The 21,938-nt window shown below is 35.2% G+C and overlaps 2 protein-coding genes across 2 annotated transcripts; both read left to right on the forward strand.

The window, feature by feature from the left end:
- Nucleotides 1-1,173: 1,173 nt before the first annotated feature.
- LOC118040648 (stromal processing peptidase, chloroplastic) lies at nt 1,174-18,776 on the forward strand. The gene is made up of 26 exons (XM_035047637.2): nt 1,174-1,457; nt 1,558-1,756; nt 1,928-2,180; nt 3,466-3,707; nt 4,862-5,060; nt 6,109-6,156; nt 6,313-6,420; nt 6,510-6,698; nt 6,809-7,108; nt 8,726-8,827; nt 9,354-9,488; nt 9,828-10,052; nt 10,616-10,819; nt 10,944-11,114; nt 11,491-11,640; nt 12,682-12,819; nt 12,963-13,190; nt 13,279-13,431; nt 14,032-14,158; nt 15,294-15,426; nt 15,935-16,055; nt 16,142-16,222; nt 16,542-16,643; nt 16,752-16,902; nt 17,214-17,360; nt 18,363-18,776. The coding sequence occupies exons 2-25, from the start codon at nt 1,566-1,568 to the stop codon at nt 17,300-17,302; spliced, it is 3,840 nt and encodes a 1,279-aa protein (XP_034903528.1). The 5' UTR covers nt 1,174-1,457; nt 1,558-1,565; the 3' UTR covers nt 17,303-17,360; nt 18,363-18,776.
- A 1,429-nt stretch (nt 18,777-20,205) lies between these two features.
- Nucleotides 20,206-20,622, forward strand: LOC118040640 (cysteine proteinase inhibitor B). The gene has a single exon (XM_073404601.1). It carries the CDS (start codon nt 20,206-20,208, stop codon nt 20,620-20,622), a length of 417 nt encoding a protein of 138 aa, XP_073260702.1.
- Nucleotides 20,623-21,938: the final 1,316 nt, after the last annotated feature.

Consider the following 21,938-nt stretch of genomic DNA (forward strand, 5'->3'; position numbering starts at 1 on the left):
ATCATGTGATTTTCAGGAGACAAACTTTCCTGATAATAATTAATATAGTCTAAATACCTCTAACAATAAAAAAACATACACCCACATATCAAGTACATGCAAAATAAACATCAACTAGTTACATGATTCGCGCGATGCTGCGAGTCATTTTTTTTGCATAAAAAATATATACAAAAACTAAGATTTAAAAGTCTTGGATTTTTCTGCAAAGCTATACCCAAGAATCCTGGGTTTGGCTGCATCACCTGACCTAAGAGTAATATTTATAATATTAATAATAATATTAAACTTGCATGACCCAAGTTTAAGTAAGCTTGACTGCAACACCGGACCCAAAAATATTGGATGTGGGTCTGGCTATAAGACCGTGTTATAAAAGTGTGATAATTAAATATATTAATTAAAAAAAATAAAGAAAAAAATCAACAGGAAGAAAAAAACTAATGAAGAAAAATACAAAATATTTGAATTAATTGGGTTAACCATTTAAATCAGGTTATCTCGTAAAACCTGTGATTCGCGTCATGAAAGTTTGATGATTAAATAGAACAAAAAAATTGACGGGTTTACCTAGAATTAACTAGGTTAACCCATCAAACCGGGTTAACCCGTCAAGCTCAGGATATGTGTCATGAAACTCTAATAATTAAATAGAAAAAAATTTAACTTTAACAAACTAAACTAAATGAAAAAATTAATTAAAAAAATTTAGGTTAACTCGTCAAATCAGGTTAACCCATCAGACCCAAAATTCGTATCATGAAAAATCTGATAACTTAATAAAAAAATTTAACATTAACAAATCAAATCAAACAAAAAAAATTCATTAAAAAAACAAAAAAATATTAAAAAGAAAAAAACAATTATATAATATAATATAATAATAATTATTATAATATAATATATTAATAAGTGAAGATATTAAACATGAGAAAATGAAAGATGTGGAAAAGCTACACTAATTTTCCCACGTCTTTTAAGTATTATTTAATATTCAAAAAGGTTAAGACCAAGATATAATTTCTGAATCTATAGGGACTAATCTGTTCATTATTAAGAGAATAGTGACGGAGCTATAATTTACTCACCCGAGGGAAAAAAAAAATCTACAAAAACTTCCCAGAAAAGACAGCAGATGCGGCCAGGTCGTCGAATGGAACTAAACTCCAAACTCCTAGCTATAAAATCTTTGCATGAAAAAAGAAATCAGCCCTTCACCACAAAAAATAATAATAATAAAATACTCTAATAAGTAGTAATACCCTAGAAAAAAAAAGAAAAAAAGAATAGAGGGAGCCAGAGCATTCCTTTAAGAGACACAGAACCACCCCAGCCCACCCCTAGGGAAAAAAAAAAAAATCTCAATCGGAGACTCCAAAAGGGATAAAAAGGAGTTGGAGAGTGAAAGACCTGTCAATCAATCAATCCTCTTCAGTGGGCAGCATACCATACGATAGGTATATCTCTCTGTTTCTAACTGCTATGGACTCTGAATTTTGTTCACTGTTGTTTTGCCGCGAATTCTGTAACTTTATCATTATTTTGTTTTATATACAGGTTTAGTCATGGCAGCTACAGCTGCCTCAAGTTCTGTATTGATGATGAACGTGCCTCAAACCCGTGCACCCCTTACTCCTCCTAAAGATGATACTCTCTCAAGGAAGAACCGGATAAACCTAATTCAGCCTCGTCGTTTCCCTTTGATTCGATTCCACCCCAACCATCATCAATCTTGGAATTCCGTTTCCTCCAAAAGGTAATCAACCGTTTCGATCCATTTCTTGGAACTTGAACTGTTATGTGCTGTTGAGATTTTACACTTTGTTACGATTTCGAGGTATTTGATGATGATGAGTTTATGCTTGTGAACATGTTTGCTTTGTTATCTGAAGAACAATCCTTTTCTTTTGTTTATGTTTTTTTTAAGGTGGTCACACGAGATTGCTACGGGTGGATCACGCTCTCTTAGAAAGAAGAATAATGCTTTGAAACAATGTAGTTCGTCTCTCGGCGAGAGAGTGGTCGGGGCATCTTTTCCAGAACAATTTAAGTGCATGTCTTGCTCCTTTAACCGTCGTAGAAGCCACTATAGCATCAAAGGATCTACACCAACTATACCAAGAGCCTTTGTTGATAAGTCTGCTTTTAATTTGTCTGGCCATTCACTTGATACTGCTTCTGTAAGTAAATTGCTCCCACACCGATTGTTGATGACCATCTGCCCTATTTTGAGGCATCAAAATGTTTTGTTTTTCCCTTCTAGTTGAATGAAGAAGGCTGTATTAAAAGGTCCAAAACTAGGAAAATAAAGCGTCTTATTGCTTGGAAAAATAGAGCTCTTTAGTTTCATTGAGTATCATTTATAGAGAACATTTAAGATCCCCCCAGAGTGGCACAAAAAGAAAACAAAATGCTGCTGTGTCCCACATCAGCTGCTTGAAAAAAAGAGGTCTTTGAGAATTTTTGCTTGTTGAGAACTTTTCAGTTTTTTAGATTTTTTTGGAAACAGAAAGTTGTAGAGAATATGTTTATCAATCCAAATAAAAATAGTTTTTTTTTTGGGAAATCGTGTTTTCTATGACACATTTGAGATTTCTATCCTCCTAGTGTTCTATGGTGGGTTAGGCTCGGACGATTGAGGATTTTAGGGCTTGGATTAAAGAGAAATGAAAGTACGGTTTGCCTATCGAATTGGGAATGCATATAAAGGGCTACTAGCTTCATTCTCTTAGATTCTCTGGGAATCACACCTAGAAAGAGAATAAACCTAAGCATCACATCCAGGATTCTTATAAATCACACCGAAAAGCGATTGCATAGCACAATCATGGAAGCATAATTGCTGGAAATTTAATCCATGAATCCTTCTTCTTCATATTGAAATATTACATAGCTAATGACTTTATATAGAGTTCCTAATACTCTCACTCCATGAAGGACGTGAACTCCTAAACAATAAAAAATAAAAATTACAATACCTATTAGGTTCATCTTGCATTAGTTCCCAGGAAAGAAAATGAACATAAGACTTTGCATCAGGCACTTGGTTCTGTGGCTTTATTCTTTTATACTATATCTATTAAAATTCAGTGGCATATGCATAAGTTAATTGATAAGAATTAAAAGGTTAATCCATCAAAAAAAAAAAAAGAAAGAAAAAGAAAAAGAAAAAGAAAAAGAAAAAGAAGAGGATTAAAGTAAGCAATTCGGGCTGGCTTGGATTGGTACAAATCTATTTGGGGAAGTTCATGCCATGTTTGAGCTTACTGTAATTGTTCTTTAGACTAGCTCTAAGCCAACAATCATAAGCTTTCACCTGCTCAATTGGAGCATAGGTTTTGCTTGGTGCTCTTACTGTTACTAGAGTGCATTCACTGTTATCTTAATGATTTGTTGTAGTCTTTTTACGCTAATGATGTATGCATGTTCTTCTGGATGGCTGATTGTTGTCTGCATAATTTCCAGGTGAAGCATGTTCATGTCCCATGTACATCGATGGGTCCAAATGAGCCACATGCAGCAAGTATAGGCTGCCCAGATGGTATTCTTGAGAGACAAGATTCTGATTTATTAGATTCGGAATTAGAAAGGGCAAGACTATTTGAGTTTTTGCATTCTGAACTTCCATGTCACCCAAAGTTGCACAGAGGGCAACTGAAAAATGGACTCCGTTATCTTATTCTACCAAATAAAGTTCCACCAAACAGGTATAGTTCATGCACTCCTGTCTGGTTTATGCTTTTCATTGTGTTTGCAAGGCATGCCACTTTAAGATTTCTAAATACTTATGGTTATTTTAAAAGATGGTGACTGCATGATAGTAGATGCTTGATCTATAGTTCATTCAAAAAACTTATATTCACTTCTTATAGCAGCTTAAAATATCATTAGACATTCCATTACATTTTATTTACCGTATGTCCTTATGAAATGATGTGTGAGAGGATCTGATGGTGACATTTGGGGCATGATTCAGAGGCGAACTCCTCAACACATGAAGGAAAAGATAAACCATAAATAAAAATTCATAATAAATAATATAACCTAGTGCCCTTCCTCAGAATCATTGAACAATAAGCATCTTTTTTTTATAAAAATAACTCTTCCATTAACATCAATTTAGGAAATAATCTTCTATCAGTGTGATATTAAAGATTAGTTTCAATATCAATAGGTAATTCCAAGACTTGTGCTTTTTGAGGAATTGGTTTGCTCCATGTATGCTTGACCATAGATGCTTTTCTAAAGTTCTCCATATGTTCATTCTCCTGTGATGCTGACAACTAACTTATTGTCTAAACCTTTTCTTCAAATGAGATGTGATTGCCATTTGGTGTTTTACTTGTGGAAATCTAATGGATTAAAAATGTGAAATATGTTAGCATGTCCAACAAAAACTTCTACTATGGCTATACATTAACTTCAATATCTCACAAGAGCAAAGCTAACGTTACAAGGAGCGTAAGGTAAAGCATATTGAATTCATGAACCTGTTGAAGTATATGGTAGTTACTGGGTTATGATACTAAATTAGTTCAGTGAATTTCACTTTAGCTTACCAAATGATATTGGAACTTATTACTGAATATTAGATTCTTGTTGCACAAAAGATGTGTAGTAATGGAATTTGCAAAATCATATTTGCTTTTTTTTTTTTTTCCTTCGCATTCTAAATCTAGAGAGGCTTGAAATCTTTTCTTGTTGTTCGTACCCTAAGTTTTTTTTTCCCCATCTAGTGAGTTATATATAGAAAGAGAGGATACTATCCATAATTGAGGCTTTTAATTTAGAAGGTGATACTTGGTGTGGTCAATACTCACTGTTCGTTCTCTCATATACAAACTAATTTTCAATTTGTTAGGTTTGAGGCACACATGGAAGTTCATGCAGGATCAATAGATGAGGAAGATGATGAGCAAGGAATTGCACATATGATTGAACATGTTGCATTCCTTGGAAGTAAGAAACGCGAGAAACTTCTTGGAACAGGTGCCCGATCTAATGCTTACACTGATTTCCACCATACAGTTTTCCACATTCATTCACCAACTAGTACAAAGGTTTGTCACATTTCTCAATTTTTGCTTACACTAACACTTGATTTAATTAATGGTTTTAATTTGGGCTCTTGACACTTTTGAAGTTCCAGTTGTTTCCCTTCACTCTGTTGTGTGTTTTTCTCATGATATATTTTTTTTTATCTGTTTTTTTCCTTGCAGTACTATGCTAACTTTTGATAGGTTCAAGAAAGTAAACAAGTAGAGTTTGAATATAAATAATTCTATGCCATGATGGATTAATATGAAAAAATAAAATCCATCTAGAGATTCAATGTGCTTATATAGCGGAAAAAGAAAAAGAAAAGTTAAAATGATATAAGGCACTGACTACAAATGCAAAGATGGTTTATACTAGAGTTGATATCTTATATATGAGCAAAAAGCAGTTAACACTACAAAGCAAGGATTACAACTACAAAACAAGGAATATATGCATGCATCAGACACTGCACAACAGTCATGTATACACATAGAAGACATTTTAACGGCAAGCACAAACCTGTTTGTTTGTGTGTGTGCATTTGCAGATTTGCTTCATCTGATTCTTATCAAGTTGCTCTGTTAATATATTTTGCATCTGCTGGAAGGAAAAAGGACTTCAGAACATGCACCCAATGCATCAAACTAAAGTTATATTTGCACATTGAAAACACTTTAAATCTTATTGTTCAATTTATCCTTTGCATGGCATAGTGTGCATTAAGCATTTGATGAAGTTACAAAAGCAAAAAAAATGTACTTTGGATAAGTTTCATTATTTTTGTGGTATGCTTGAATTCTAGTGGAGTTGCAAAGAGTTATGTAGACCCAATATGGTATACATGTAATGCTATAAAAATTAGTATCCACGCAACATGTTGAGAGGATTAAGGAGATATGTTAGCATGTCTTGTGATACAATATCTTCCTATGTGCCTATTGTAATTGTATTCTTGTAGTATAAACTACCTTATCTTTACATCTTGGTTTCTTTTGCTTGCTTCTTAAACTAGTACTTTTTTATTAAATTCAACATTTGGTATTTATTGATGCAAATGGTGCTTGCCAGGATGCTGATGGAGATCTACTCCCCTCTGTGTTGGATGCCTTGAATGAGGTACAAATAAAGAAATTGGTCGTGTATTTGAGATGCTTCCCTTAGTTTGGTAAAAATATATTTGTCAAGAAGACAAATGTTAGCTATCATGATGGCCTGTGGAATAAAGATGTGACGATTTGTGTTTTTATTTAACGTGTTTGTTTCATTGAACAGATAGCTTTCCACCCAAGTTTCCTTGCTTCTCGAGTTGAAAAGGAAAGGCGCGCTATACTTTCAGAACTACAAATGATGAATACTATAGAATATCGTGTTGACTGCCAGGTACAGACTCAATGGTGCCTGTATGTTGAACTAGTTAATGTTTGAATATTTCTGCTTATTGATGTTTGATGCTTTTCTTTTAAATGTAGCTGTTACAACATCTACATTCAGAAAACAAGCTTAGCAAAAGGTTCCCGATTGGACTGGAAGAGCAGATTAAGAAGTGGGATGCAGATAAAATTAGGAAATTTCATGAGCGTTGGTACTTCCCGGCAAATGCAACTCTTTACATTGTTGGTGACATTGATAACATTTCAAAGGCAGTTCACCAGATTGAAGTATGCCCAAAACTTTGTTGATCGTAATTTGTAGTAATTAAATAGTGTCTGGCTTAGTAACTTGGGTATCTTTCTTGAAAAAAGGACTATAATTACTTCTTGCTATGCAGAATGTCTTTGGACAAACTGGTCTGGAAACTGAGACAGTTTCTGCTCCTTCTCCAAGTGCATTTGGTGCAATGGCTAGTTTTCTTGTTCCTAAACTCTCAGTTGGTCTCCCTGGAAGTTCATCCCGTGAAAAATCATCTAGTTCTCTTGACCAATCTAAAATCATTAAAAAGGAAAGGCATGCAATTCGTCCTCCTGTGGAGCATTATTGGTCTCTCCCTGGAAGCAATGCAAATCTGAAGCCACCACAGATATTTCAGCACGAGTTTCTTCAGAATTTCTCAATTAATATGTTCTGCAAGGTATGGACAATAAGAGTAGCACCAACATTATGCAGTGTGCTGGTTGTTGTGCTGATGTTCTCGTTTTATTTTATCCTCCTATTTATAGGGGTGATGATTACTTTTGCTTACATCTCACCACGTTCTAACTTCAGTAAAAAGCATCATTTTATCTGCATAATACTGTTTCTGCCATCATGCACAAGTTGTGATGCCAAACAGTAAAATTGAAGAGTTGTTGGCTGTAGAGAATCTAGTCCAAATTAATACTCGAGATTCTAGTGACTGGGAAAGGGAATCTTGGCAGACAGTGAATCTATTGAGTTGTGTTTCTTTTTGGTTGTTTAATATATATTACCTTTGATGTTAGAAGAATAGCCAGACTTTTAACAAGGAAGGACTTCATTTGCATTGGTTTGATGCTTTACTCGAGACAGTGCTATGACTGGATCAATTTTGCATCATTTAAGAAACTCGTTTGACTGTATGTTTTGATTTGAAGTTTTAATATTTGGCTCTTAGGTCCCCTTGTTAAGTTTTAACATTTCATTTGGAATGTTTTTGAAGGAATGAATTGAATTCTACAAAATGGCAGTCTGAGTTGAAATAAAGACTTCCCATGTTACTTTTAATAGATTAGAAACAAAAAAAAGTGTATGTTTTGAATTTTGTAATGGGCCACTTTAAGTCAATTCATGAGTGACTAATCACATGAAAGTCAATTCAAATTGATTCTCATGGGAATTCTTTTTGCAATTTGTTTCATGATTTTGATTCCAAGCTGGGTTTTGTGAAAATTAAGAAGACTGTTGCTTATCCCAACAGACAATTCCTGACCTATAAAGAACAAAGTTCACTGTGAACATGTATAAAATCTTCAACACCAAAAGATATATAATCTTTGAATTTTTTTTTCAAGGTTTTCTAAGTTTGTTTCATGAGTTGTTTTTTCAGTAGCAAATGGCATCACTCTTGAAATTGGTCTCTTGATGGTTTCTAACTCCCCTTTGATAACCCAAGTTTACATGTATTAGTGTTGTGGAATTGCCAATTATTGTTGATTTCTTACAAGGCATGCCATGGATTTATGGCTATTATAGAGAACTACCTGTCAACTCCTTACAGAGGACACAAACTCAAGATTCTATTCATTCATACACGTGTCATATTTCAAACTGATGCCTGATATATCGATAACATTCTCTGTAATGCTGTTTGAAAGGGTAGTATTGTTTTCACATCTTAGTCAAAGGAAAATAATAATTGGTTACTAATAACCTAGCCTTCCCATGCTATTGTTTCTGTAACCCTTAACCGCTTTTCATGGTATGCTGTGTTGAAGAACATTTTTGTGTTCCCATAAACATAAAAACATGAATATTTTCTCTGGTTTCCTCAATGCAATTTAAGAGCTTCCCCAAATCTGGTTTGTCTTGAACACTTACAGTTAAATGCTGTTAAATTCTTTATCTGCATGAAGAAACTCATGCTTCCCTGTTTGGTTATATGTTTCTCCTGATAGTCTTGCCTAGTATTTTATGTTCTACATACAGAAATATTAGCCTTTGGAACGTGGGTTTAATTCCTTGTTTATTTTTTTGGTTTGGGATTGACATCATTCTCTGGATTTTTCTGCAGATTCCGGTGAGCAAAGTCCAAACATATGGTGACTTGCGTAATGTTTTGATGAAGAGAATTTTTCTATCTGCACTGCACTTCCGGATTAATACAAGATACAAGGTTTGTGCTTGTTATATTATATTTTTAAGCCTTTTGTTGTGCTTGTTTCTTCTGTTTCCTATCCTATTCTTTGCCATTTAATCTATGATTGGTTTGGCCTTTAATTAATTTCTCCATAAATATCAGTTTTAATGTATTGTGTCGCTTTATTTCCTTGTTTGTTTGGGCACTGCCTTTTAATGGCTTTTAAATGGGAGTTTAAAAATTGAAAATGAGTTTGGCTCCTTGTAAACACAGATTATGAATGGTGATGGTTTTATTGCTGACAATGCTTTAAAGTTTCTTCTAATTATTGATCATGAATTTAGCTATACTTTTGCCTAAATGGGCAGCATGAAAGTCTCTGCAAATTTATCAATTAAAATTTGAACCCAAATATATAGCAATTCTGCAGACTGCTGGTAAAAAATATGGAAGTTGGTGAATTGTCTATATCAGGCTGAATTCTGTTCTTGTAGTTCCACATCACCTAGTTTGATTAGCCCTCCCAAAGTGTTTTTTTTTTTTAATTTTTTGAAATTTTCAGAGTTCAAATCCACCATTCACTTCAGTTGAATTGGATCATAGCGATTCTGGAAGGGAAGGATGCACTGTCACAACTCTTACAGTAACTGCAGAACCCAAGAATTGGCAAAATGCAATTAAAGTTGCTGTTCAAGAGGTTCGTATCTTTCTGTTCTTACTGTCCTCACTCTTCATTATATAGGTAATGCAATTTCATTTAATATTTTTTTTTTCTATTTCCATTCTTCATTTTATTTCCCCTTATTTGCTAAATGCAGAACAGGCATTCTTTTGTTTGATAAGATTACATTAGCAGTTGCAACTATTAATAGTAGTCTTTGGTACGGAATGCATCTATTTGTGTATGTAAAAGATTCTAGAGACAGAAAGCACTGTGTCTTATTTGATACTGCTACTAATTCTCTTCAATTACATTCAGATCCTTTTCCTTTTCTTATTATTCGTTACAATATTTTATAGATTATGTTTAATGCAGGTTCGAAGGCTTAAAGAATTTGGTGTCACAAAAGGTGAATTAAATCGCTACATGGATGCTCTTCTAAAAGATAGCGAACATCTGGCAGCCATGATTGATAATGTGTCATCTGTTGATAATTTGGAATTTATTATGGAGAGTGATGCTCTTGGCCATACTGTGATGGATCAGAGACAGGGACATGAGAGTCTGTTTGCTGTTGCTGGAACAGTCACACTTGAAGAAGTAATTTTCACCCATAGTGACCCTAACTATTATTGCCTGTTGTGCCACACAAGTAACATGAGTGTGCTCATAATCCAGGAAGCCATAACTTCATTCATTGTCATAAGAGCTTATATTTTTTGTTGACTCTTACTGTCATATTTTATCCCTGCATCTTTTCAGCATGTAGCTTGAAATTGCTTTAGAATCACCATGCTATTATTGGTAAAGTGATTGATATGGAGCCATAGTTAGTATTGTGCCATAATCCAATATACTAGATAATTTTTCTAATGGTTTGATGCTTCACAAATTTTCCATTACCATTTATCAGATGCCTTGATTTCTTGTCTTCAACTTGAATTTGTATGTTGATGAGGTTTTCTAGGAGAAATATTTGTGGTTATGTTTGTTCTGAAGGTGATATTTTCCTTTGGGTAGTAGATGCTTATTGAATGTAATGCTTGTTTGCATAGACTAGTGTGCTTTTTGAAGTTGATAATGAGGATTGTTTTTTTATATACTATTTTGTTTGTGAAATTTATTTTTTTCATGACTTTTTCTAATTATCCTCTCTCTCATAGGTCAATTCTATTGGTGCCAAGTTATTAGAATTTATCTCTGATTTTGGAAAACCGACTGCACCAATTCCTGCAGCAATTGTTGCATGTGTTCCTACGAAAGTGTATTTTGATGGATTGGGTGAAACTGAGTTCAAGATATCATCAAGTGAGATTATAGCTGCCATAAAATCAGGATTGGAGGAAGCAATTGAGGCTGAGCCAGAGGTGTCCACATGGAACTTAGCATGCTTTATTCTTTCAACTGTTATTTGTTTTTGCATTCTTATACATAAAGCCACTATTGAAATAAAGTTCATTGGCAAGTTCAATTATTTGATTTTATGTGCAGCTTGAAGTGCCAAAGGAACTGATAACTTCAACACAGTTAGAGGAGTTACGACTACGACTCACGCCGTCCTTTATCCCTTTAGTTCCAGATGCAGATTACATGAAATTGCACGACCCAGAAACAGGCATCACTCAGTGTCGTCTTTCAAATGGAATTGCTGTAAATTACAAGGTATCCTTGTGCATGTTTTTATTCAGCTGGTTGCTCCGTTAGGCTGATATGTTTTGATGTTTCTGTAATATGCAATTGGAATTGGGTTCCTATTGTGTTTCCAATTCCTAGCAATTATACAAGTAATCCCTAATAGCCATCTGTTGTTGTAGTGTAACAGCGTTTGTGGTATTTCATTTTGAAGACATGTTGTATTTCGAGTTTACTCTTCACTGCAAAGCAAAACAATACTTCTTGTCTGCTCCATTTTCATCCTCATGTTTTGCAACTTGATGGAAGTATGATGATAAAAAAACCTGATGGATATATAATGAGAATATGCTTAAATATATCACCAACAAATTCATTTGTAGTTTAAGCCCATGCTGCTGTACAGATATCCAAAAGTGAATCCCGAGGAGGTGTCATGCGGCTAATTGTGGGTGGGGGCCGAGCAGCTGAAAGTTCTGAGTCAAAAGGAGCAGTTGTTGTGGGTGTTCGAACCCTCAGTGAGGGTGGTCGTGTTGGCAACTTTTCAAGAGAACAGGTTAGTGTAGTATTATATGTTATGTTTCTTTTTAAAATCAAATATTAGAAAGTACTCCATTGTGCTGGTTAGGCTATTAATTCTGAAATGAATTATGAATGTAAAAAATGTAAGTCATCAATATCATTATTACTAGTGGTGCTTGTCATCAATTTTCTATGATTAAAATTTTCAATTTTCATCCGAAAGATCTGCTGTACAAAACTCAGTTTAAATGGTAGTGCATGCTGGTTGTTTGAGACTTGAGGAAACCTTGGACAATCGTTTTGCCAAAGGAAATTGAACAGTTATGGTCCTATTAGATTACGGTCTTGGAATGGAGAATTTGGAGACAGCCCTACCCTTTATTGTTTTTGATGTAGAGCGTGCACTTACAAGAGTTGAACACATACCTTTGTTGTTGCAAAATTCCTCTAGACTTTTACAGCTTTGTGAAGCGAGATTGGGAAAATCATCAGGAAACTATGTAGCTGTTTAGATAGACATTTCAAGAAGATTATCCAAACCATAAAAAATAAAAAAATGGATGGTTGGGATTTAGAAACAACTGAACTTCAGGTGACAATTTTGCTTAGGGATGTTATCAGGTTACATATATACTCTATTTTCTAGAGAACAGATTTTTTTGAATTGTGGCGATCATTTTTTCAGTAAATTAGCTTTGATAAGGAATCATTTGCAGATGAGGTTTTGTTGCAGTTGTATATTTAATGATGAAGAATTTGGAGGGAAAACTTATGTATAACGTGTATTGTGTATATAATATGCTTGCATTTAAGAAAATTAGAGTTTGTAAACAACAGACTAGGAAAGTTCATTATGAGTATGAGAAGTTAATATTCTAAAGATAGAATTGTGGTCAAAATCTTAATTTATTAGGTTTGAATGTGTAATGCATGATGGGTTTTCAAATTTATAGAACTGCCACAACATTATGTTAAGTCAGTTGCAAGTTTACATGCAATCATATTTTTTATGCATGTTGGGAAGTTTTCTCAGCTATTTATTTTATCCTTGTAACGGTGCAATATGCTTCTCCAGGTAGAACTTTTTTGTGTGAATCACCTGATAAATTGCTCTTTGGAGTCAACTGAGGAATTTATTTGTATGGAGTTCCGCTTTACTCTGCGAGACAATGGGATGCGAGCAGCATTTGAGTTGCTTCATATGGTGCTTGAGGTAACCCAATCAACAACCAAAATATGCTAATTTGTAAATGTTTGGTGTTTCATTTCTAGGCATTGTTTTGGTTGCTTTTAATGGGTGCCACATTCTTGACTTCTGATACTGATATTTTGATACATGAAATTACTGAATCCCAGCATAGCGTTTGGCTGGATGATGCATTGGACAGAGCCAGGCAACTATACTTGTCATATTACCGGTCTATTCCCAAAAGCTTAGAACGTGCAACTGCTCACAAGCTCATGACAGCAATGTTGAATGGGGATGAGCGATTTATTGAGCCAACCCCACAATCATTACAAAATCTAACACTGAAATCTGTAAAGGATGCAGTGATGAATCAGTTTGTTGGTGGAAACATGGAGGTGTGTGATTATCTACTTGTTAATCCTGCATATCACATGTGGATACAAATATTTCATCACATAAAAATTGCATGCCTTAATTGTTCAGGTCAGTATTGTTGGGGATTTCTCGGAGGAGGAGATTGAGTCTTGCATTATTGATTACCTGGGCACAGTTAGAGCAACAAGAGATTTTGATCGCGAACAAGAATTCAATCCTGTCATGTTTCGACCATCGCCATCTGATTTGCAGTTTCAACAAGTAAGGATCAAAACATTTTATGTAACTTGAAAATTCTCGCATTTGAGAATTAAAATGTCAGGAATCTCCCTGAAGATTATTGTTAGTAGGGTTGAAATGAGCTGAGCTTGCCAACAACACTGCTCAGCTTGTTTGTAAAACAAGGCTTGTTTTAGAATTAAGGCTGAACCAAACAAGCATGGACTTGACCTGCTCAGCTTAAGAGCCTATCTATACAGATAAGAACCTCAATTCAGTCCTATGTTTTGACTTGTTGGAGATTAACAGCAAGTGAATTAAATAAGTTATGTTGAGTTGCCCATGTCAGAGTTCCAAAATTGAGCTTGCAGAGGCTGGTCAATAAAACATGCCAGTTAACGTGTGCGGAGCCTGTCCTTGAGCTGGCTTGTTGGAGCTCAATTTGAGCTTGAGCAAGTTTGAGCATTTGATCAATGTGACCTAGCTAATCCTGCAAGCATGTAGTAATTGGCTCGGCTCGGCTGAAGCCCTAACTTGTACCAGATATCCTAGTTTGGTTTTTTCTTTTTTAAGTTTATGGAAGTAACATGTGTCATTTTATATTTATATGATAATAGTTCCTAAAGTATGTCTCTTAAGCAGGTCTTTTTGAAGGATACTGATGAGAGAGCATGTGCATATATTGCTGGTCCTGCACCAAATCGTTGGGGTTTCACTGTTGATGGAAAAGACCTATTTGAGTCGATGAGTGGCATTTCAGTTACAGCTGGTGAGTTTTCTTTCTATAAGTAGAACTAATAAATTTGCTGCATGCATTTTGATTCTTGGAAACCTTCTTAAGAATTAGTAAATTTGCTTCTTGAAAGACTTCTCAAGAGTTGCAAGGGCATAATGGAATGAATTAAGAAATAAAAAAAGGGAAGAACTGTGTTGCAAATGCTTGGATAAGTTGTTGTCAGGAAGGATGGGGATAGGAAAGTATTCCTTTATTCTTTGTGGTGTCATGCTTCAGGTGCTTTTAGGGGAGTTTCTTTAGCTGATATTCAGCAGAATTGGGCTGCTCATTTATGATATTCATTTTGCTTTATTATTTTGAAGGATTACTTATTCTCCATCAAGCTTTTGTAGTTTTTTTGCCATTAATACATTCTTCTCTTATTTTAAAAAAAATATATATATTTGGGAAAAGTCCTTCATGTTTTACCCTTTATCACTTTTCTTGTAATCTTGTCCTGTATTCACCTGCTTATTTATTTTCCATCCTGAAATTTTGTCACTGAACAAGGATAGCCGAATAGCCTACCAGGGTAGCTGTTTTTAAGATGGAATTGTTTTAATATCTCTTCTAAAACCTGTATGTAAAATTAATGGTCATATATAATCATGTAAATAGGATATCTGTCTTAGTTAATTCACTGCATTTTTAATACAATATTCTTCGAGGACCTGCAAGAAATGTTGCTCACTTTCCAGAAGGCATGGATTGTACGAGTAACCAATCGGTTTGGTTTCCAATCTGTCTACTGAATTTTCATGTTGCATTTCTTTTGGATTGAAAACTGTTGATGTAGTCTGCTAACAGAAGATGGTGGTTGACAAGTTAATATAAAATGTATTATTCAGGTTTACCTTTCTTTGTGAATATTGTCTGTTTCTCACTTACCCGTTAACCCCTAATAAACTGAAGTATGACTCGTAGGCGGTGTTTGGGAACGCAGTTTCGTTTCCCAAAAATTTGATTTTTTTTTTTTAATGTTTTCAGATCTTTTTAATATGCTGATATTAAATATAATTTTTTTTTTTTAAAAAAAAAATTATTTTGATGCATTTTCGAGCGAAGAGCACTTTGAACTGCAACCGCTACCACTCCTAAACACCCCTGATAGCTGGCCAATGCTTTGCAGATGCACAACCAAATTCTGACCCACAGCAGATAGACAGTAAGGATGTCCAGAAGGATAAGCAAGGAAAACTTCGCAGTCATCCTCTTTTTTTTGGCATAACAATGGGGCTACTGGCTGAGATCATAAATTCAAGGTAATTTTTCTGACTAACAGTGCTTAGGAAGCACATGCATCTATATGATATCACTGCATATTTTAGCAATTCACCATCATGCATTCATCAACACGTGATATTCTGTTTCTTGCACGTGAAAGCATTCATCTAGAATAGCACCCGAGGGCATTTAGTCCAGTTGTTTTGTACTCTGTAAAACAGCTTCTCCCTAGGGATGAGGGGCCTTGCCACCCTAAACACAAACAAGTAGAGAAGTGTGTATTCATTTAATGCTACAAAAGTATTTTGGAAAGCTATTAAAGTTTTTACTATTGTACCATGGATGCTCTGTGCATTTTACTCTTTGTCAACACTTCTTTCAAATCTCGAGCACAGATTAATAATTTTCTGAAGGAGCCTTTCTTGAAGCAAGATGGGACAGTAATCTTTTAGTTTTGAATTATGCAGCCTGAATCTGAATTATTTGTAGCTACCATAGCTATGAATTATTATTTTTTTCTTTCAGCAATATCTCTGTTTTGTGCAGGCTTTTTACCACAGTCAGGGATTCTCTTGGGTTGACATATGATGTATCGTTTGAGTTAAGCCTGTTTGATAGGCTTAAGCTTGGATGGTATGTGGTATCAGTAACATCAACTCCAGGCAAGGTGGGGTTCATTTCCCTATATTTTCATCTAATAATCTATTTGTCTGTTCTGACTTACTCACTAGCTTTGGCTCTATTGACATGCAGGTACATAAAGCGGTTGATGCATGCAAAAGTGTTCTTAGAGGGTTGCATAGCAACAAGGTTGCCCAGAGAGAGTTAGACAGGGTTAGATATTATACAACTACTTGAATAATCTTTTTTGTTTTCTGTGATTGACAGCATTTGACTCGGGACATAGGATTCTAATCCATTGAAGCAAACATGTTTAATGGAAATAATAAAAAACTTTTCCAGATGTTTGTTGTTGTTACCCTTGTTAACAGCTTTTGCTTTAATTAACTTGTCAGCTGGGTTTTATTTTTCCTTATTTTGTCTTATTAGGGAATATCTAATTGTATAATGCGGTGGGGTTATCTTTTATATATGCTTGTATCTTATGTTTTCATGGATGTGTACATTTCTTTTTAACACTTTGCAATTACAGGCAAAACGTACGCTGCTAATGAGACATGAAACTGAGATTAAGTCCAATGCCTATTGGCTTGGATTGCTTGCTCATTTGCAAGCCTCTTCTGTTCCGAGAAAGGTAAAAAAGAATTATCTTTGAAGCTTAATTTTCCATCCTTCAGTTCTTGTCTTCTAACTAGAGAGTATCAACTGCATATGACCTGTTCTATTCGGTTTTGGGGTTCAGGACGTCTCATGCATTAAAGATCTTACTTCACTATATGAAGCGGCAACTATTGAGGACATATACGCTGCATATGAACAGTTGAAAGTAGATGAGGATTCTCTGTATTCATGCATTGGGGTTGCTGGGGCACAAGCTGGAGAGGAGATTAATGGTAAGTAACCATAGTCCACCGTCAAATGTTTCCTCATATCTAAAGTGTATTAGCACATTAATTTATATTTTAGCTGTTATCTCATTTTTCTTGGACATTCTGCACGAGGAACATCATGTCTTGTTTTTCCATTTCATTTTTGGCTTTTCAGTGGGCATATTTTCTATTAAATGCTTGCATCTGTCTCCTTTTCTTTTCCTTTTTCTCCCTTTCCCTCCTTTTTCTCTTAACACCTTTTGCTTCAATTATTTAAGATCTTTTCTTAAATTTCTTAAATTGCTCTCCCACCTGAATAACTCAATACTTTGCAGCTTTAGAAGAGGAAGAAACAGATGATGATTTTCAGGGAGTCATTCCTGTGGGACGTGGTTTGTCTACAATGACACGGCCAACTACTTGATCTTCCTGGATCTAACATGATTGACAGCAGTGAAATCATTTTCACCAAGTGTTGGAAGGTATGTTTCTTATTGGCTATAAATCTTATATAAATTATTTTATACAACAAGGCCTGTTGCGAACAGATATAGCAAGTTGCTTCTCTACATGGCTTTGGCATATGCAATGAAATTAATAATTTTGGTTCAAAGATCTGTCTGGAAATTCCTTAAAACATGCCAAGGCAGATGCACATGTATCATAATTGAGATTTTTCATTGATTGAAATGGGAGATAAGAACCTTGAGTTATTTTTTTTCCTCTAGAGTCTTGAAATATGATTCTCCTTGTGTGGAGTATGTGGGTTGATGTTGATCCACTTTGTTATTGACCACCAGCTCTCTTTACTAGAAGATCATGTTATTAAGGGTTTTCATTTCTGTTAATCATTAGGTCATATGTTAGAATTAGTGGAGCAGAGTTGGATGTAAGGGTTCTGATTCATTTCTGTCACAGGAGCTGGCAAAAAAGTTTGGGTTTCTAGATGGTGGTTCACCATTATCAGGACTCTTTCTGAGCCACACCCATCTACCTCCCGCCTACATACACTGTTAAGATCTGTAGCTCACTTGCACCCATTCCCACTCACCTGTTCACATCCACTTAACATATGCATCATGTTCAGGTCCCAGTGATTAACGGAGATGGTCTTTAAGAGAATCAAATGGTAAAGGTAGGGCTAACTCTAGCATGAAACAAAATTGACAATGAGAAAGAGAGTTGATTAGGATCTGAGCTGGAGAGGGAGGGGAAGGATGTCAGGAGAGGGAGGAGGGTTTGTACCACTCTGCACGCCTGTTTGATGAAGTTTCAAGTTCTCTTCATATTGCTCATGCAGTTTATTTAAACTGTATTAGAATTTCCAACATCAGAGGTCCATGGTTCAATAAAAGAATAGGATGCTGTATTTATTTAAACTGTATTAGAATTTCCAACATCAGAGGTCCATGGTTCAATAAAAGAATAGGATGCTGTATTTCTTATTTACTGCATGTTAACAAGAAGTCGAATAATTTCTGCAGGACTGTGAGAAGCTCTCCACCTGATTCAAAGGTCACACGTCTGCCGATCGACAATCAGGGCTGTCCCATAAAGCTTCGCCTTAGAATTCAGCAAAGTCCGGAACCCGCACATCAAAGTGGTTCAAATATATATCAAATCAAATGCCCAGCAGAAGCAGTTGTGGAATTCCACTAGCTGATAACGTTATTTTGATTACTAACAACTTAAATCATTGGGATACCAGAAATTGGACAGATAGTGTAGACTGTGTACAGCTGCCGTTCTTGGTCATTGGCCACTTGAATCTATGATAGTTTACAGCATACAGCGGTGCCAATTATTTCTAATGTAAACCAACAAATTGTGTGCACTTGATGGTATTTATATACTGCATTAGAGAAATACAAATCTTGGTGCTCGAGCTAAGTTTCTCATGTGTCTGCAAATCATGCACGCCATTTTTGTTTGCTGATGCAAGGGCATTTGACATTAGAGGTTCGGTAGAATCTGGCTTTTTGATACTCTTAGCTCTTTGGGAGCAAACGGTGAAGATTTCTTTTGGTATTTGTAGTCAAAAACATTCATTCAATTAAGTACCTACAATAGATCTAGAACTTTATCAATGGCGAAACCCTAGAAGATAGCTTAGAAAGAAAATGTGAGGAGCACGACGTATTGTGAATCAAAGGGTAAAAATGTCTTCCAAATCATTTTGGTATGGTTTGAAGGGTTTTTCAGTAGGCAGTATTGTGGGTGCTCGGGAGAGAACTCAACATATTAGCTAGCTCGAGAAGAGTCTCAATGAGAAGTCAGTCTTTGAGAAATTGGATATAATTCTTTTAATCATTATAAATTTCTTGTTTGAAATAAATGTTGAAAATTGCTCGATGGATAATATTCTCTAATCAACCCTTCCTTGTAAATAGTTTTCATTTATGAAAAAATATTTCAACAATATGAAGGAGAAAGAGGTATTTTCGATAAAATTTCAGCAATTTTATGTTCTTAACAACCCTTTGGCCAGCGCGATAACAATCATCATCTTCTCCAATGGTGGAATATATCTGGGGTACAGAAGAAAACTTTTGTGATATTTTATTAAATATAGAATAATTTTTTATTAGATATTAGAATTTTAAAACAGCTCCTGTAATCTTATCATATTTAAAAGAATTATAATTCATTTTAAATTATTATTGTAGATTGACAGTCTTCTGCTGCTGCTAATCCTATACTTTTCATTGGAAAGAATAGCAAAAGTCACCATCAAAGCACGTAAGCAAAATATAAGGCCAGCTGGTGACACTTCAGAATCCACAACACAACAACGCAGCAAAGCCCGAGGCGATAAGAATACACAGTGCACTTCCTTCCTCCCTCTCATCAATCCAAAACCAACCCATAAAAGCACAGTACCCACTAATTCGAAGCCACGAAAATTCACCGAATAAAAAAAAAAAAACTTAGTGTTTTGAGCATTTGAGTATAGGTTAGGCAAAAAGCGATACCATACCACATACCAAACACCCCTAGATTTATGAGAAAAACAGAGGATCCCATAAAAAACTCACACTGCCCTTCTGTCGTTTCTCCTGATTCCTCTGGCACATGCATCTTTAAATTACGCGGCACGCCGTTGGTGCATGCGCCGCTACATCACCACACCACCTTAATTTGCGTGTCACCCTCTTCCATCATCCCCACTGCAAAATCATTGCTACATGACAATCACACTGTCACACACCCCATCCATCCCTTTGCTCCTCCTCTATATATAGCTCATCTGGTACTCACCTTCTCATCAAACACAAATACAGAAAAGAGGAATAGTATATATATATACACACACACACGGTACCAGCTATGGCAAAACTTATGAAGTCTTCAGTTCCCTTCTTGGCGTGTTTTCTTGTTCTCTCCATGCTTCTTGTGTCAGGAGTGAGTGGTTATAGAGGAGGAATGGTGGGGGGGAGATCCGAGGTGAGTGACGTGAAGACTAACAAGCAGGTACAGGAGCTGGGGAGGTTCTCTGTGAAGGAGTTCAACAGGCACAGAAGCCTGTACTGGAACGGTGGTGGAGTTGGAAAACTGATGTTTTCTGAGGTGGTGGAGGCACAGAAGCAGGTGGTTTCTGGGCTCAAGTATTATTTAAATATTGTGGCCACCACACAGAATGGAGAGAAGAGCATGTTTGATTCGGTAGTTGTGGTCCGGCCTGGGCTTCGAGTCACGGAATTGCTTACCTTTGAGCCTTCAGCTAAATTAATGGTTGGAAAATAAAAACTGTCTTTTAGGGTTTGATTGGTTTATGAAATCCAAACTAAGATAATTAAATGAAGTTTTGGCGGTGTTCTATGAACACGAGTTAAGTGTACGTACTCTCTTTTATTTTTGTTTTACGAGGCTGTAATAACCATGTTTATATGTGTCGGAGCAGATGTATAATCTCTATGAAAATAAAATAAAAATAAAAAATCTTTATGCCCTAATCCATAAGTGGAACTTGGGAGGTTCTCTGTCGATCGTCTGCTCCCGCTTATTATTAATTAAACCAACTTGTTGCAAGCTGCTAGTTTTTCAGAGATTTTCCTTAAGTTTTAAGCTACAATGCATGGCTATATCTTCTGTTTAATTAACCTTGCATAGCATAGATCAACAAATCACATAACTATTATCAATTATTGCTCTAATACGGAAATAATGATCTGTTTTATGTGGATTTAACCCAAATTGCTGCTAGCCAATTTAAAATAAAATATTTAATAGATAATAATCAATATTTATTCAAATAATTAACTTATTTAGAAGACTGCTATAAAAATGAGAAAATCACATCAAATATATTTTAAAATTTGTGTTTTAACTCAAAATCTTAATTTGAAGTCATAAGTTGTCAATTGGACTTGTTTTATTTGATACCAAAGACTTCATAAAGATGAATACCGATTGATATGCAAATTAAAATCTTACATGCCTTCACAGAGCACGATCAAGTTCACATGATATTTTGTCATCCCAGTGGTGAAGGAGACAAGATGGTTCCCTAGACATGTTTGCTTTTTCCATCCACCGACGAGGTTTGAAGAAAATCTAAAAAACAATCAACATGTTGATGGATGAATTGAGAGTGAGATGTTGGATTCAGATTGCATGAACACTTATAAAATTATTTCTTTTTATTGACTTTATGAGACTTTTCAATTCTTAAATTTGCAAATTAGCATTAGTGTAGGAGGAAGATTGCAAGGTTGTGTATGGTATCTTACCATAATAGTAAATAAAAATGATAAAATGCAAGAGATATGATAAAGGAATTTGTGCTGCCCCCCCTACTTGGTATTTCATGAGGGGTTTTTATACCCATGAAAAATAATGATATAGAGAACAACATAAATGGTGAAGCATTATCTGACATAATTTTGAAGTAATTATATGAGATAATAACCTTTAATGGACAATAACGTTCCCTTTGAAGTAAAAGACCCTCATATCAATTATTCAGTGAGCTCAAACGAGTCCAACGTGATAACCACCAAGGATTGTGCATTCAATATATATACATTTTGTATTTGTAGTAAGTAGAGAGTAAACCAAGT

Source organism: Populus alba, chromosome 14, assembly GCF_005239225.2.
Source record: "Populus alba chromosome 14, ASM523922v2, whole genome shotgun sequence".
Lineage (NCBI taxonomy): Eukaryota > Viridiplantae > Streptophyta > Magnoliopsida > Malpighiales > Salicaceae > Populus > Populus alba.

What these genes read in the sequence shown, in the direction of transcription:
- LOC118040648 (XM_035047637.2), top strand. Translation starts at nt 1,566, where the DNA reads ATGGCAGCTACAGCTGCCTCAAGTTCTGTATTGATGATGAACGTGCCT. An exon ending in ATTCACCAACTAGTACAAAG is followed by an intron (nt 5,061 to 6,108) that starts GTTTGTCACATT and finishes GGTGCTTGCCAG; the next exon opens with GATGCTGATGGAGATCTACT. An exon ending in GAACAGTCACACTTGAAGAA is followed by an intron (nt 10,053 to 10,615) that starts GTAATTTTCACC and finishes TCTCTCTCATAG; the next exon opens with GTCAATTCTATTGGTGCCAA.
- LOC118040640 (XM_073404601.1), top strand. Translation starts at nt 20,206, where the DNA reads ATGGCAAAACTTATGAAGTCTTCAGTTCCCTTCTTGGCGTGTTTTCTT.